The following is a 16,795-nucleotide window of genomic DNA, read 5'->3' on the forward strand; positions in this document are numbered from 1 at the left end:
AGTTTGAAAGGTTGTTCCATTCTGAAGAGAATAAGGTTCAAAGCATGACCCTAGAGTAAATAGAGATGTCTCAGGAAATCTTTTACCCGAGATCCGGGTCTTTTGTGGTAAACTGGAGCATTGTGAGGCTCATTGGTAAATATTTTTTCCCTCCTTACTATTCAAAATAGAAGCTTGAAATTTTCTGCACACATTTAGTACACCCCTTAGTATTTTTCAGTTGATTTTGAGATCTGTGAGTTAACACAGGGGTAGGGAAGCTCAAGATTTGAAAAACAATCTTTAAAAATCCCGATCTCTCTCAAAATTTCCCGCCTCAGGGACATGACAGGAAATTGTGAATAGTACCGTTTGAAAGGTTGTTCTGTTCTGAAGAGATAAGGTTGAACCATGATCCTAGGATAAATAGGGATGCTGCTGTAGCCGCTTGACTGAAAGTCTATAATTTACGTTAAAAAAGCCAGAATTTAAAAGGGTTAATACTATTGCATTCTTACTGCGGCTTCTGCAAATAACGTCAAATTTATGGGAGTTGTTGACCTAAAATTCAATTTTAAAGATCACTAAATTTTTTATGAGTCAAGCCTCATTTTTTGTCCAATCTAGGAATAACAGAGCCACATACACTGGACGCTAGCTAAAACAAAACAAGGCTAGCGTCATATTTTCATGGAGGACTTGAAACTCATCGACGTCTCCTGGGAAGATGCTAAAACTTGTATTATTAAAAAAAAAAAAAAAAAAAAAAGTTGCTGGAGAGTTTGCTGCCCAATGTGCTTCGTACAGGGCCTGATGATGAAAACTATACCTAGTGTCGAAACGGCATTTACAAATATTAACAACATGTTCAGAGCGTTGAAGAATCTGAAAGTGGATTGCAGAGACAGAAGAATAATATAGCAACTTTACAGGAACCAGAGAGCTGTTATAGGAAGATATCAGAAGGAAGTAAGAATAAGTAAAGAAGTAAGGCAAGGATGTGGACTTTCACCCCTTCTTTTCAACTTCTATAAAGAAGAGCCTATGAAAGAATTCTTTGATAAAAAGGAGAAAGGCGTAAAAGTAAATGGTCAGGTTTTCAGCACAATAAGGTTTGCTGATGGCATAGCATTGATAGCAGAGAACGAAAAGGATTTGCACGAATCACTTTCAAACTTGAACGACCAGCTGGAGAAAACATGTAAATAAAGATAAACCAAAATTATAAAGTGCACAAAACCAGGACAGCAAGGGGCAAACGTATGCATAGAGAGAGAAGATCGAAGACGTTATGACGTTCCCCTATTTAGGAAATCTAATATCCTCGGACGGAAGAAGTGAAAAAACCTAAGTTCAAGAATAGCGCAGGCGAAACAAGCATTCAATGGGAAAAGAGAACTACTAACATTAAGAAATGTGTCGTTGGACGTTCGAAAACTATTTATTAAGAACCTGGTGTGAAGCGTGGCGCTTTACGGATCAGAGACGTGGACACTGAGAAAAGCTGAAATATCCAAGTTGGAAGCATTTGAAATGTGATGTTGGCGCAGAATACTGCACATATCATGGACCGAAAGGAAAAGGAACGAAGACGTATTAAAGGAAGCTAATGAAGGACGACAGATCATGAAGATATTAGGAAAAAGAAGAAACAGCATGCTTGGCCATCTTATTCGGCATTCCGATTGGATCACCGCGCTGATAGAGGAAAAGGCAAAAGGAAAACCAGGAAGAGGAAGACCAAGGATAGAATATCTAGATGCAGTTACGAAGAAGAGACCTTATCAAAGTATAAAACAGCTCTCCCAAAGGAGAGAAAAGTTTTGAAATTTCCATTTTGCCCACCAACCTATGGTTGAGGTGAACAAGAACCACCCCCATAATCTATAATTTAATTAGATATAAGAAACTGATTCTCGCTGATTTTGGCAACACGAGAAAGTAATCGAGTCCGTGACTGCTTGTTCACGTTGTGGACACAAAACAAGTCAGTTAACAATAAACTTCATTCTTAACTGAGTTTTCTCATGTAAAGAAGAGGTTCTATTACTTCAAGAGGTTCTATTACTATTATTACCTTGTGAAGGCAATCGACTTCAAATGAAGGTTTTGCCAACCTTCTGGTGTCAGTTTCTTCACACACTCAAAAGAATCGAAGTTCCATACGTACATCACGTCATCCTGAAAGCACGCTAGGATATGATCCGCCGGTGGCATGAACAGAATCTGAAGAAAGAAAAGATAAAGAAGAAATAAGTTATATGTCATCGTTTTCTTCTAAAGTAACCACTAAAATCACTAGACAGTACTGCATGTATTTCTTACGCACATAGGGTCTCAGTTACTAGATGAACTAAAGTGACGCCATCAATTGTAGAATGAATATAAAATCCATGCTAAGTACCAAAACGAAAATATTGAGTTAACAACCCAGATGTTACTTCAGAACTGATGGGATATATACCCACGCGCATTCTTCTGCGGAGTGTTTGATCTACTTCCACAGTGAATACTAGATAACCAGTTTTATACTCAGTAGTGTTAAACACATAGGATACATTTTTACATGAAACCGAACTTCTCCATTTTTGGCACTTAGCACGAATTTTATATTCAGAGTACAATTCACCTTTACAGTGTTATCATAGGTAAGGGATACCTCCCTTCTTTATCCACTTAGAGAAATTTTTCACAAACAGAAAAGTTTACCATCTTGACCTTGTACAAATATAAATCAAATCCATGAAGTGGTTAACGCATCACTACTTTGCTATTTGTGTGTTATTTTAGAGCAGGGTTTGTCAAACCTGGGGATCGCGACCTCTAGGGGGGTCGCAAAAATAAGCGTAAGAGATAAATATAATTAGAATCTAATACCGAAATATATTTTTAAATATTATTTTGAATTTTGTTCTGATAGACATATTTTTTATTTTATACATACTATTAAGAACAACAAAAAATAGATCTACTAAACATTTTCAAGAGGTGCAGAATTGTTTAAAAATCAATTTAAATAAAAGAGGTACGATATGAAACTAATGAGAACTGCATATTGAAATACCAGAAAAATACAAATGCAGCAAAACCGACATATTGAAATACAATTAAAATTGAAAGCTAATGAGATACTTGAGCATGGTGTGATTTCACTAGTGCGGCAATGTCTGGTTCAATCTTCGTGACGCACATTATCAACTGATTTAAAATACTCAATGTCTTTTTTAACAACTGTCCAAGTTTTTTTTTAACCAAAATTAGAAGTAACTTTATTTTTTTATCATACGTCCCAAAATTAAGGGAGTTATGAAGTTTTAAAATTTTCAAACGGACTCCATTTTGAAACAGTATGACGGATCGGTTTCGATATCTGTAATATAAATGAACTGACCAAATTTGGTTTTAATGAATTCGCTTTTAGGGAAGTTACTGTATCCACTATATACAAGAAACGGATTCTACTATTATAGAAATAGATGAGTATCGTGAAGTCTCCGCAATAGGTATATTAAAACTTCCACACTAGCTTATTACAAACCATAAATTATAAGGGGGTCGCTGCAAGAAGATGTGATAAAATGGGGGTCGTGATACGAATTAGTTTGAGAACCACTGTTTTAGAGATTAATTTGCAAAACAATTACGTTAAATTTGAAATTGGTTGCTATTGGTATAAAGAGGGATTATCATGGGTAGGCCTGTATCTCCTTTATTATCAAACATAGTGATGAACCATTACGAAAATAGATTATTAGGCAATGCTGAATTCACAAGAACGATTATCAAACACTTTGTCTTGGAATAATTACCTGGATTCAAAAATAAAGTTGACATATGAACTAGCGAGAAACAACATAAACTTTTTGGATGTTACTTTTTATAGAATTTTTAGTAAGTTCCAATCAAAAGCACATAGATAACTATCAGCAAGTGATTTCTTTGTTCTCAAAACATCAAGTCATCCATGCCAGATTAATTTGCATAAACATGTATACTAGAGCGTATAAGTTGGTGACACTCCAAGATCTTATAGAGGAACTTAAGGGAATTACTAACTTAGATCCTGTTAATGGACAGTTTAATGACACTAAAAATATAGAAACAGCATGTCCCTAATATTTTCAGAAGCTTGAATAATGGAAAAATGAAAAATAAAAAAAAAAAATCGGAATCAATAGATTTAATTTCAAAATAAATAAATAAATAAATACAACAGCAAAAATGTATAACCTGAAAGTTAGCTTGAAACACGAATATGAAAAGGTTACGGCAATATAAAACTTATTTTGTAGAGAAAAAGTTTAAGCACCATTTACGAGATATCTTGTACATACGATGTTACCTACACAAGAATGACCGAAAGAAATACTTTATTAGCTCTAGATTTAAAGAACATATAAGGGAGTCTCGAATGGACAAAGGAGCTACTGCAGGTTTATCAAAGCACTTTGAAGTTACCAAACACCCGATACAGAATTTAAAAGTTTTATATTATGCTACCTCAAACGTCTAAATAAATATATCTGAAGTATATTACATTTCTGAACACTGAATACTGAACATCGATAAACGGACCCCTGATAGGAATTGAGACGGCATTACTACTATTATATCAACAAAAAAAGCATAAAATTTTTATTATACAACGATATATTTTAGATATACATTATACACTCTGAATTACATGAATTGAAATTTGACTATATGACTTGGGTTTAAACTGGCTACACTGTGCACATTACGATTCAAATTAATGATCTGATGAGTTAGGATTACGTTCTGATTAAGAAAAATCCCTCAGGTGGAAATCCTAAACACAAATAATAATAATACAGGTATTAGTAAAAATGTTATCCTTAGTATCCTTAGGATATGCATTCATTGTATACACAGTAAAATAATAAGACCAACAATCGCATATTATACTGAGTCAGAAATCCCGTTCTATCATAAGAAAAACTCTGAATTTTCTTCTGGCGGAATATCATAAATCACTCAATATGCAGTGAAACAACAAATCTACATACAATATAAAATACAAAACACGTGCAAAAGATTTTAGGAAGTATATATAAAACTACTACAACTACTAACTACATCAACATAACATTTAGATTGACTATACTCCAACGAATCACTTAAACATCGTTACTCATGGAATTCCACAAAAAGTATTACAAGAAAACTGGAAGAAAAACAAGTATTGTTACTTTTGAATAAGAAGATAGAATATTTAAAATTCAATGAAATTTCACCTATAATAATAATAAAAAAATATGTTAGGAAAAATTGGTGCTTGCAGAAATTCTCATATATATATATATATATATATATATATATATAAACTACAGGGTGTCTGGTAAGTCACTTCTTATTTTTAAATTTTGTCACTGTGATTTGTTTATTTCTAATAACATTTTTATGAACCTTGCATATTTCGAAAGAACAGCATCTGAATTTTTGTTTTATTTCTTTTGTTTTGTTTTTGTAGTTTGAGTTGTAATGCCACATGTGTTAAACGTGGAAGAGCAGGCACGAACAGCAGCTCTATATGAGGCCTGAGGACCTATTGTTCGAGTGCGAATGTGTTGCAGGCTCGAATGAGGAATCCATGCAACAGTGAATACAAGCACCAATTAAACATTGCCACCAAAAGCTGAGCCCAAAGAACTCAACGAGTCAGGGAGCTCTGGCATTCATCTCACACGCTACATAGTTATCACCGTTCTCAAAAAAGGCCTCCCTTTCAAGCCACAGAAACCATATTACAAACAACCTTTATGTCTATGGCAGACGCATGGAGTTAGTAGAAAAATTCTTCGCATGCTATGGTGACTGGCCCGAACTCTTTGACAACGTTTTCTGAAGTGATGAGGCAGTATTTCATGATGGTGCATTTGTGAAGACACAACAGCTATTTCTAGGCGCATGATATCCGAACATATGTATTGAAAAAACACAGGTATTGAGGGTGTCCGAAATTAACGGTATGGTGTGGTTTGACGTCATCTGTAGCTGTTGATCCTTTCCTTATGCGAAACGCAATGAATGGAGAAAGATATCTGGATATGTTCAGAATTCGTGTGTGGCTTGTAATTTCAGAGCGCAACAAATCACAGCTTCTTTTTATGAACAATAGGATTAGGATTAGGATTTAAATTTCTGGACTTTTGGCATCTAAGGCCATGTTAGCCCGTCACGTATGAAGGATGACGTTCCTCGGCGAGCACGTTATCCGGGGAAAGGGAGGGAAGAAAGCGGCCTGGGATCTATATGTTAGGTACCATTCCGGCATTTGCATGGTGTAAATGAGGAAAACCCAGAAAAACTTCATTCAGGGCGGCTGGCCTGAAAAAGCGTTTTACACTTCTTTTACCGAGTGACCCCACCGGGAATCGAATCCGGGACCGCTTGCATCGAAGGCGAGAGCGTAAGCAACTACGCTACGCGGGGCTACCTATGCACAATAGTGCGCCCACATATTACGATAATGAAGTCCGCAAATGGTTGCATGATAACCTCCCATATCATTGGATTCGGAAGCGTGGTGCATATGAATGGTCGGCCCGCAATCCAGATTTAATGTTGTGTGCATTTTTTCTCTGGGGTGGGCAAAAGAGGAGATTTGCAAGAAAAAACAAGCAATTTGGATGGACTGGAAGGAACAATAGCCAACTTGATCAACAACTTTTTCCAAGTGGCACACGCAAATGTATCAGTTCTTTTAAGGAACTATGCTAAGAATGCTGGTGTTCATCTGGAGTTGTGACAAAGTATCATACAAGACCTCAAACGCTGTTCTTTCGAAATATAATTTTATAAAAATATTTTCTTACATAAAAAAATAGTGATTTAAAAATAGGGAGTGACCAATTAAACACCCTGTGATACCTTCCCCTCTTCACTTCTTTTTAATTTACATTTTTGTTTTGGTTTTGAATTTTCTTACATTATCCTAATTGAAGGGAACAATAATTTTTCGAAACAATGGAAATTTTCTCTTATGTTTTACAGTCGGGAAACAGAAAAAAGTGAGTTATAATCTGATATATATAATTTATTGCTCCATTATTTAAGAATGGTGAAAAAAGTTCTATATGACACTCATTATTTACCTTTTTAATAACGCTCCCTGTTTGCATAGACAGCTTATGCACTTGAATGCCTGAAATCAGGTCCCAGATAATAGCTTCTTCGGTGGAAGCAGTGAGTACCCATCGCTTCCCTGAGTGGAAGGACATCTGATTCACAGGATATTTATGACCAATCAATGTACACCTGATTGCGGCAGTCTCTGAAGGGAAAATACATTAAATAATAAAACACCCACTATCACAATTTTTCTTAAGTTTTCTCTTGAGAGTTTAGATATTATCTTGATATCGTGGCTATTATCTCGAAGTGACTGGGGATAAGACGATCTACATAATGAGATAATATACCGGTTGTTTCAGACCACCCGTACACCACTTTGAAAATCTGAATAAGTAAAATAAACACAATTTAGAGACTATTTCATGTTTGGGTATGCTCTATCGAATCATGCTATTTTCAACTTCCGGTTTTTACCGGAACTATGTTATTCAGACCGGAAGTTGCATTTTTTAAATGCAATATGGTACTTTTCATCATGGTACCGGATTCTGCATCAAAAACAGGAAACTTTTGTTTGAAACATTTTTATAAAAAATGCTTCTAAAAACCTTTAAATGACCTTTGAAAATCGACGGTTTTCTGAGTGTGATATTAATTTCCAGACCACCCATACATCTCTCTAGAAATCTAAGTAAGTATATTAAACACAATTTTAGAAAATGCATTTCATGTATTTGGACATGTTCTATCGAATCGTTCTACCTTCAGCTTCCGGTTTTTACCCGAAGTGCATTAACTAGATCGGAAGTTCAATTTCTCTATTTGGACATTGGTAATAATCAAGACGTTGGAGAGCCGATGCAGAATAATCTAAAGCAAACTTCGCCAGATAGTTTGCAATGGGAAAGAATTCAATGCCGAACATGTGTTTCAGTGGCGACAAATATTAGGTTCCTTAAAACCATGTATTATCTTAAGAATACATATCAGAGCTGTATTTATCTATGAGCCACAATGGGACGACAAATTTTCAAGGACCAGTTTCTTTTTATCTAATCAAATCAACCATCGGTTTATTAACTAAAACCGAAAGTTATATATTATGTTATTGTGGTAATTAATGTTTGCACTCCCATTTAAACATTAACTGTCTCAAATTATCTACACTGGCATTTATTGATATTCAGACGGTGGCATTGTTTTAATAGTCCAGGGCGTAAAAAAAAATGTTAAGCACAGCCATGAGACATATTGCTAATTGATTAGGACAATGAACATGATGAATAATGAATGGTAACCGAACAATATGTAATGCCTGTGCTCAAAGCGGGAATCGAACCACCAGTCTAATGTCTTAGATCGCTCCAACATACCATTGGTGCTTAAACAAATCAGTGTTCCATCATTGCTAAACTTTGTTCATTTTCTTCTATAGTATTTAACTGTGCTTCTAATATCTTTCATATACTCATGAATAAAGCAAATTACCAATAATACCATTCGTGCATTCAATTAGATTAATTACAAGATAAATACATTCTTTGTCTGATACATACCTACGTTAACAAGCTGAACATTACAATTACAAATTGCCACTAATATTTCATGTCGTCTACTTGGAGAAAATCCCAACGCAGTACAAATTCCAAGTTTACACACATTCCAAAACCTGAAAATAAAATTACAAATTAGAATCATTCATTCATTGAAGATGGCAGATAAACCAAATTCCTTTTAATACGCAGAATACTCTAAGCAGCAAAGAACGTAATACAATTACAGGAATCAAAACTAAATTATTTTCTATCCCTTCTATCTACATAATACACTCCTGAAACCAAAGCTTCCTATTTTTCGAAAAGACCGCAATCAAAATATTGGAAGTTTTGTACAGTCAGCGACAAAAGTTCTTCCCATTGATGACATTAGTTTCATAAATAACTTCAGAATGGAAGAATAATTTCCAGTACAGTTTTCAATGATCGTACGTCATACATGATAAAGAATGTAATGATCGTACGTCACTACCACTGTTATTCTCAAAATACCAGCCATACCACCGTTATCTGAAATTTTACCAAACGAAATGAACTTTTGCCGTTGGTTGTACAAGCTAAGGCAACTTCCAGATAAGATCTCATCATTATGCTAATACGACGAAAGAGTGGATAATAATAATAATAATAATAATAATAATAATAATAATAATAATAATAATAATAATAATAATAATAATAATAATAATATCTGTTATGAAACTTTTGAAAGCTTTAATTAGATGTTTGTATTATTATTATTATTATTATTATTATTATTATTATTATTATTATTGAACTGCAAAAACTACGTATTATATATATATATGCACAAACACATAAGGAACGAATAAAGAATGTCCCAATAAGAACGCAAAATGTTTATTATAAACCATTCTTGTTCTCTGTTTAAGAGGCTTTGAAGATTTCATTGAAGTCATATAGATATATGTGAAAAAATTAAATGAAATCTTTGAGTTTTACGTTCCACGGTTATGTCGGCCAGGCTAAAGGATACGGTGATGACGATAAATGAATGAAATGGTAGAATGAAGAAAATGGGAGGAAGCGAGAGAACCCCGACAAAACACACGCACATGGTGTTTGTCCACCACAAAGTTCACTAGGCGCGAGCTGGGATCGAACCAGGGACCCCATGCACCAGACGTGAATGCTCTACCACTGAGCCACAGCGGCCCCTAGATACAGTGCGATCGGTGGTCATGCATCCGCACACTTAAAAATAAAAAAGACGGTGACAGTTAGGGTGTGCTAGCGAATTAAATAGCGCTCTTGCGTAACAGTGAGAAGTTATTGAGTTTGAACCCCACAAAGGTTCATCCTAACTGAGGTATTTTCACGGATTTCTTCAGTTCCATCAGGCGAAACCGGAATGAAACCTTTAATATAGAGGCTGACACAAGTTCTTTTCCCGAAAATAAAATCCTTGCCGTCTTCCACGGTTCATATTTTCTCTGTTATATATTCTTCTACTTGTGTCTGAAACACAATATTGTATAAAATATTGCAATTGTCAAGAATCTTACGGAATACTGCAAGTCCACGTATCGCTATTGCCCTGAAATTGAGTTGCAATTAACCACAAATATAATCAAAAATTTCGGATGGCATTTAGTATCTCCCCAACTCGTTTCATGGTTCCAGAACCAAGTACCTTGTTTTCGTCTAAATTGTGATAAAGGTAAGAGTACAAGGGCCCTGGGGACTTCTAACTCCCTCCGCTAGCTGTCCGTAGCTCAGCTATATTTTGTAAAGTAAGTAACACACTGTAAATCTTATATGTTCAAGATTGGGGGATATACTAAATATCAGCCAAAATTTCAATTAAAGACTAATGTATGACAGCAAAATCCTCGCCATGCACTCAGTTTTCTTTTCTACATTCAATCACAATGTGTGTACCTTATTCTACAGAGCTTTTCAAAAGTCTTCTCCACACTTCAATTCAATATAACTTTGTAACAAAGAGAGATGATTTAATGAAATAAAGTTTGTGCTGCATGTCAGTGTTTAAATATTTATCTAACAACACTGGGCGCTCGGAGGATCACGTAATACAAGCGATGGTTTATAGTTCAAATGGTTTAAGATGGCGTTAAATGAGAAAAAAGTGTAGTGCTAGTTGTGATAATTAGATCAGTTCCACTTAGTCGCAAGTTCAGAAGCTTATATCTAAACAAGGTCTCAAACGTAAAAAGCATCTTAACTAGCATGCAAAGACGGAGCTCTCCCCATCTTGCTTTTTCAGTCACAAATTTTCTAGATCATAAATTCGGAACCAGGTGAACTGACAGCAGAGGATGCACACTATAGCTCGCAAAGTCGCCAGACAAGATTCCGTGTGATTTTTGCTGTGGAGACAGCAGGCTTTCCAATACTAATGAAAAAAAAAAAGAAAAGAAAAAAGAAAAAGAAAATCACGACAACAAAATATAAGAGGTTTCGTGAAGCTGTGATAAAGGAACATTTCAATTATTTCCTGGAACATTTTAAAGGAACTTCTGTGCATTTGGAACATTTTGAAAGAACAAGGAAACTCATATAACAATATTTGTACTTATTGGAAGGAATATTTCAATTATCAAATAGGTAGCAATAAAAAAATCACATGGAAATTACACACACACATATATATATATATATATATATATATATATATATATATATATATATATATATATATATATATGTGTGTGTGTGTGTGTGTGTGTGTGTGTGTGTGTGTGTGTGTGTGTGTGTGTGTGTGTGTGTGTGTGTGTGTGTGTGTGTGTGTGTGTGTGTGTGTGTGTGTGTGTGTGTGTGTGTGTGTGTGTGTGTGTGTGTGTGTGTGTGTGTGTGTGTGTGTGTGTGTGTGTGTGTGTGTGTGTGTGTGTGTGTGTGTGTGTGTGTGTGTGTGTGTGTGTGTGTGTGTGTGTGTGTGTTACATGAGGCGCGTAAGCCTGATGGCTGGCTTTCAATTCCTGAATTGTGAACTCCGCGCTCCTTGGAAGGGATGTGGAAGCATTGATAAAACCGGAGGAAGATGGAAATGACCGTTTCGGGAAACGAATTTATTGCTCATATTAACCTGGTTAGAGTCGGCCTCCGACCAGCTGAAGCACAGAGAGGGCTTCAGCTCCGATGGAAGTATGTATAAATAACTAAATAAACAACGGCGTTCTTGGGTAACATAATGGTTACAAACAAGAAAGTTAAAAAAAGAAAGAAAAAAAATATATAGAGTATATAATATCAAAAACATCCTTGCGAAGCATTTCTGTAGCTAATAAAGCTAGCTGGATTTGCTTAGCTTGCCGCCAGGTGGAATCGTAGCGCTGGTGTAGCTTGGTTGGAGCACTTCTCACTCCACGATCCTTTGCGGTTTCCCCACCCCAACCCCAACTCCTCTATTCTGCTTTGTAGTCTCTGCTCCTTTCTCTATCCATTATTCTTCCTCAAGGACACCAGGAGACAAGTACGTACAATATGAGTCGAAAGACGACCTTGATAAGTTCCGGTTACCAGAACATCTTTAACTCTTGAACCGATAGGTCGTCTTAGGAGAAGTCTCCGCTGTGAATCAGGTATGGTGAGACTTAACCTTCGGGTTGAGGCTTACTGTAGCATGCAAAGTTTAATTTAAAGTCAACAAGCGGTATCACTCTTCACATAACATGGATTAGACAGTCTACTATTCCCCTTTCAATTTTCTTCGAATCGACTCGATCGTTTGGAGTAGTCTATAGGGTAAATTGATAGACTTTAATCTTAACGTTTTATACAATCATGACATATATAAACAAATAGTGTCTCACATAGTTATGTTTCCTCTCTTTGTAATCGTCATGTATAACTATTCTAATATTGTAATAAACTCTATTGTTCTGAAATTTCTCTCCTTATTGAACTTCTCCTACAGGTAATCTTATAGTAAAACGTTTACTGGTAAGATCTAGGTACAGATAAACAACTGAGCTACGACTTCAATACGTTTTCTCTTTCAGCATTACTTCATACCAGCGAATCAAAAGAGATAGGAGTATCTGAGATTAAAGACGGGATGTTAACAAATTACAGCCTCGTTTGGCTGGACGAAGAGAGAGAGAGAGAGACAGAATGATTTCCAAATCCATATAAAGGCAAAGTTCCATAATGAAAGTTGTCTTAAGTGGAATAGTATGTGCTTCCTACTTTGCCACGAACACACACTGTGTGATTTCTATCACACCTCTCGAATACTGTGGAGCCCCCAACAATGTGTGGAGTCAAGTCTTGTATGAACGATGGACTCACCACACACGCAACCCAACTAAACCGTAACAATATATATATATATATATATATATATATATATAAATCCATTACGGCTATTTCGGAAAAGAAGCGCCGGAAAGTCTCTTTGGGCTTCGAGGCGAATGGTGCAGTTTGAGGTATAACGATAAAGACAAATATGCAGTGTTGCCAGATAAAACTTTAAAGACTACTACGTAGTAAACCTTCAATTCAGTATATCATCTCTGTTCATTAACAAGTTACAGTGAATTGAAATGAGGCGGAGAACTTTCAGAAAACTCCGCCAATTAAAATATGAGCAATTTACAAATAAATTATTACTTTTATTAACAAACGAAACATGCTCTTTCATTAGGGCACCCTTTAATATAAAAATGACAAAGACAATTATTTAAGATATTTATTAGCAATGTTGCATATATAGGTCTGAGGTTATGTTGTGCTCTAAACAAATAACAATGAAAAATAACATGCACTTCGGTAGGAAGGCAGGACCCTCGCAAGCGAAAGCTATTAATTCGATTACATATGATTTCGACAAGGTGAAAGAAAAAAAAGTATCATGTTTCCACATTAGACCTCTCTATACTTTTAGTTAAGAACTTCGGATATTTAGCTCCTAGAATCCTAGTTTTCAAGAAAGTTCATCTTTCCTCTTTGACTCGGTAATAATGTCTTCAGATAAGAGGAAAGCGCAGTTACCATCTGTATGCAACTGAAAGCAGGAGTCTTGTCCAGAGATCTTAGGCTTACAAGAAATTCGAAGATTAGTAATGTTGATGTGCCTGATCCCTGTCACGTGCCTCACTAATTGTATTAGTTGTTGTTGAGGAATAGCTCCGAAACTTTTAAGCAGATAATAACTAAGATGTAACAATTCTGTTCAATAAATATGATTTTGAATAACTGACAATTAAAATTTCTCTTGCCTCTACACATTTCAATCACACTTCCAATTATTGACGGATGCACGGCAAAGGCGGTGGAGCCTCCCTCCCCGCAGGCTACTTTCTTCTTCCAAGCCCATGTGGTTTTGCAATACCCAGAACAGCATGTCCTCCCTCCTCCAACTAGTACCAATTTAATAGGGGTCTCTACAAATGGTACAGACATTGAATGCGTTGTAAGGCAATCATTCAAGTACGCTACACGGTACTTAATACCGTTAAGTGCTAAAAGTCATGGGATACCAGTAGAGAAGTAGTTAACGTCATAGGAAAATTGCGGAAAACCGGTAGAACAGCGCGAAGCAATTCCAGTGCTGTCAGACTTTTGTGAATACAGTATCGTGGTAATTCCCGCAACCCAGCGGGAATTATTGGCGTTTGAGCGCGAGATGATAGCTGGTGCTACACGAATGGGGTATTAGATTTTGGAAACCGTCCGAACATTTGAACGTATCTCGTTTCACAGTGTCAAGAGTGAACCGACAGTATCATATAGGATGCATTACAACTTATCAGGAACAATGCACTGGCCGCCCACGTGCGCTGAATGACTGCGACCGCCGACGTCTGGGCACACTCGTCTGAGCAAACAAACATGCAACAGTGCGTGAACTGACATGTGTCAAGGTCAGTGCAGCCACAGACTGATACAGACAGCATATTTTCCCTATCATCTTATCAACTGTCGCAATGCTCTCCGTGACTGCATAGACTGAGCGTGGCGAATTTTCAAAATTTGTTACACCCTGCTTGAACTTATTTGCCCACTCGTATACTTGTATTCGACTCAATTTTCACCACATTGCACTGCCATCCGATGGTGAATTTCGACTGGGTTCAACCCTTCAGCTAACAGATATCTAATGACACTCCGCTGCTCCACGTTTGGTGCAAACTAGCAAGGGTGCCGCCATCTTGTTTCACTGATTCCCAGCATCCTGTACGCGAGGTGGGCGTGGCAGGCCTATCTGATAATAGTTCTAGGACACCACCAAAATATAATAAAGAAGAACAAACTTTGTCGAAGTTTTGTATTATTTTATTCAACTTTTCCAGTTATTTATTGAATGGACCTTCTATATAACCTGTTAATACATTTAAATAAATCGAGCTTTCGAAGCCATACGAAAGATATAGCAACAATACTTTTAGTTGTTTAGCAGCCCGTAAAATTATGCAAAGTACAGAAGGTTCTCACCTGTTGTCGATTTTCTGTGGCAAGTTGAGCTGGTTATTTAGAGCCAAAGTATTAGAATTTCCTACGTAGGATTGCCAGAAGGCCTTCTAAAGCAAGGTGGGAGTTCAAGATCTTTCTCAACAAGACTCTACATTTACGATATATTTTAATGTGATTTTTATTTAGAATATAGCAAATTAATAATATATAAAAATATTTATGAATCATGCGAAGTTAAAGCAATTTCATTAACAGAGTACTAAATATTTAAATATATATCAAAGAATTTGCCTAAATGAATTTAAAAAAAAAGAAGTCCGTTACGTTTGTCGCCGTGGAATTTGAACTCAGGCCCTCCCGATAATGAAGTAAAACTGCTCTCTAAATCCGTACGATTAGAAGGAGGACCATTTTTGTTGCAGCTCAGGGCACGTTTTTCAGTATGAGTGAATTAATTAAAATACTTCAGTAAACAAATCAGCAATTACTAAAGTTTACTATCCACATTTCTATAGCAATTATTCAACATAATGCACGGATTAAGAATCTACTCTACCTGTCAGCTGCCAGATCAATAATGAATAAGTTCCCCTGTTGATCTGTTGCTCCAATTCTTTCACCAGTCTCGTCAAATGCCACCTGAATAAAACGAAGACGCACTTCTCCTCTGTCTGTATATACTGTGTTATGGACCTGTAAAATTAAACTAAACCAAAAAAAAAAAAATAGTAAACGAACAGGCTGTTGCATGTAACAAAAAGCTTGAATAATTGCGCATAAAACTTAAAAGTACTATTTAGTAAACTGTCAATGGTGAATTCAAAGAAATGAAATGAAATTTTTGAGTTTTACGTCCCACGATTATGCCGGCTAGGCTAAAGGAGACGGTGAAGATGAGGGATGAATAAAATGGTGGCATGAAGAAAGTGGAAGGAAACGGGATAAATCCCCAAGGAAAACCACGCACACGGTGTTTGTCCACCACAAAGTTCACTTGGCGGGAGCATGAATACAAAGAAGAAACGGGACACTTTTCTCAAAACATATTTCACTTCCAGCACGACAGACATTCCACATTTCGTAAGAAAGTAACGAATTCACCTTAAACTTACATATTATATGCGACGCTCACGCTTTCAGAAGGTTTCCGTAACGACGTACAGACAGTACATATTTGATGCAGCATTGTGAATTCAATTGCGAACACTACTTACGTTTTTATTTAATACACTGAGAAAGCCGCATATGTCACACTTTCCGCCCACCCCGAGTAATGCTTCTAAAATAAAAATAGATATTGGTTTTGAAAGACTTCAATACTCACTGCGTAAATTATCTTATTTTAAGACCCCTAAATTTAAATGAAAAAATGAATCTTTTAGTTTTACGCCATGTACGCTAATGGAGATGAATGATGAATAAAGTGAAAGGATTAGTGGAATGAGAATGCAGAAGGGAACGGGAGTACCTCGATAAAATCCACGGACATGATGTTGCCCACCACAAACTACTTGAACAGGGATCGTAACAGAGGTAAGAGCTCTACCACTGGGCTACCATGTCCCCCTATAGTGCCTATAGTTCTAATTATAATTTTATATTCATAAATGTATTATAATTACAACTATATATATTACCTCGGTTTAAATTTCTGTATGATTCTGACATTTCAACGGTGAGCCGTTATTTGGCAATGGTGCTATCAACGACTCCTAGTTTAGCTTCCCATAAAAGCAAATTTGGCGGAAATCCGTCCTTCACTTCAGTGA

The 16,795-nt window shown here is 36.2% G+C and overlaps 1 protein-coding gene across 2 annotated transcripts in view; it reads right to left on the reverse strand.

Moving 5' to 3' along the window:
• Positions 1-2,056: 2,056 nt before the first annotated feature.
• The window catches only part of LOC145677231 (TBC1 domain family member 31-like), a gene marked incomplete at its 3' end in the record, with an annotated part of 28,256 nt that continues 13,517 nt past the window's right edge, over positions 2,057-16,795 (reverse strand). For both annotated transcript variants that reach the window (XM_081747822.1, XM_081747823.1), the window contains 4 exon segments: positions 2,057-2,205; positions 7,095-7,273; positions 8,631-8,743; positions 15,583-15,732. In XM_081747822.1, the coding sequence (XP_081603948.1) occupies positions 2,057-2,205; positions 7,095-7,273; positions 8,631-8,743; positions 15,583-15,732 (591 nt within the window).

This window comes from Thermobia domestica, unplaced genomic scaffold, assembly GCF_964235325.1.
Source record: "Thermobia domestica unplaced genomic scaffold, izTheDome1.hap1.1 HAP1_SCAFFOLD_713, whole genome shotgun sequence".
Classification (NCBI taxonomy): Eukaryota; Metazoa; Arthropoda; class Insecta; order Zygentoma; family Lepismatidae; genus Thermobia; species Thermobia domestica.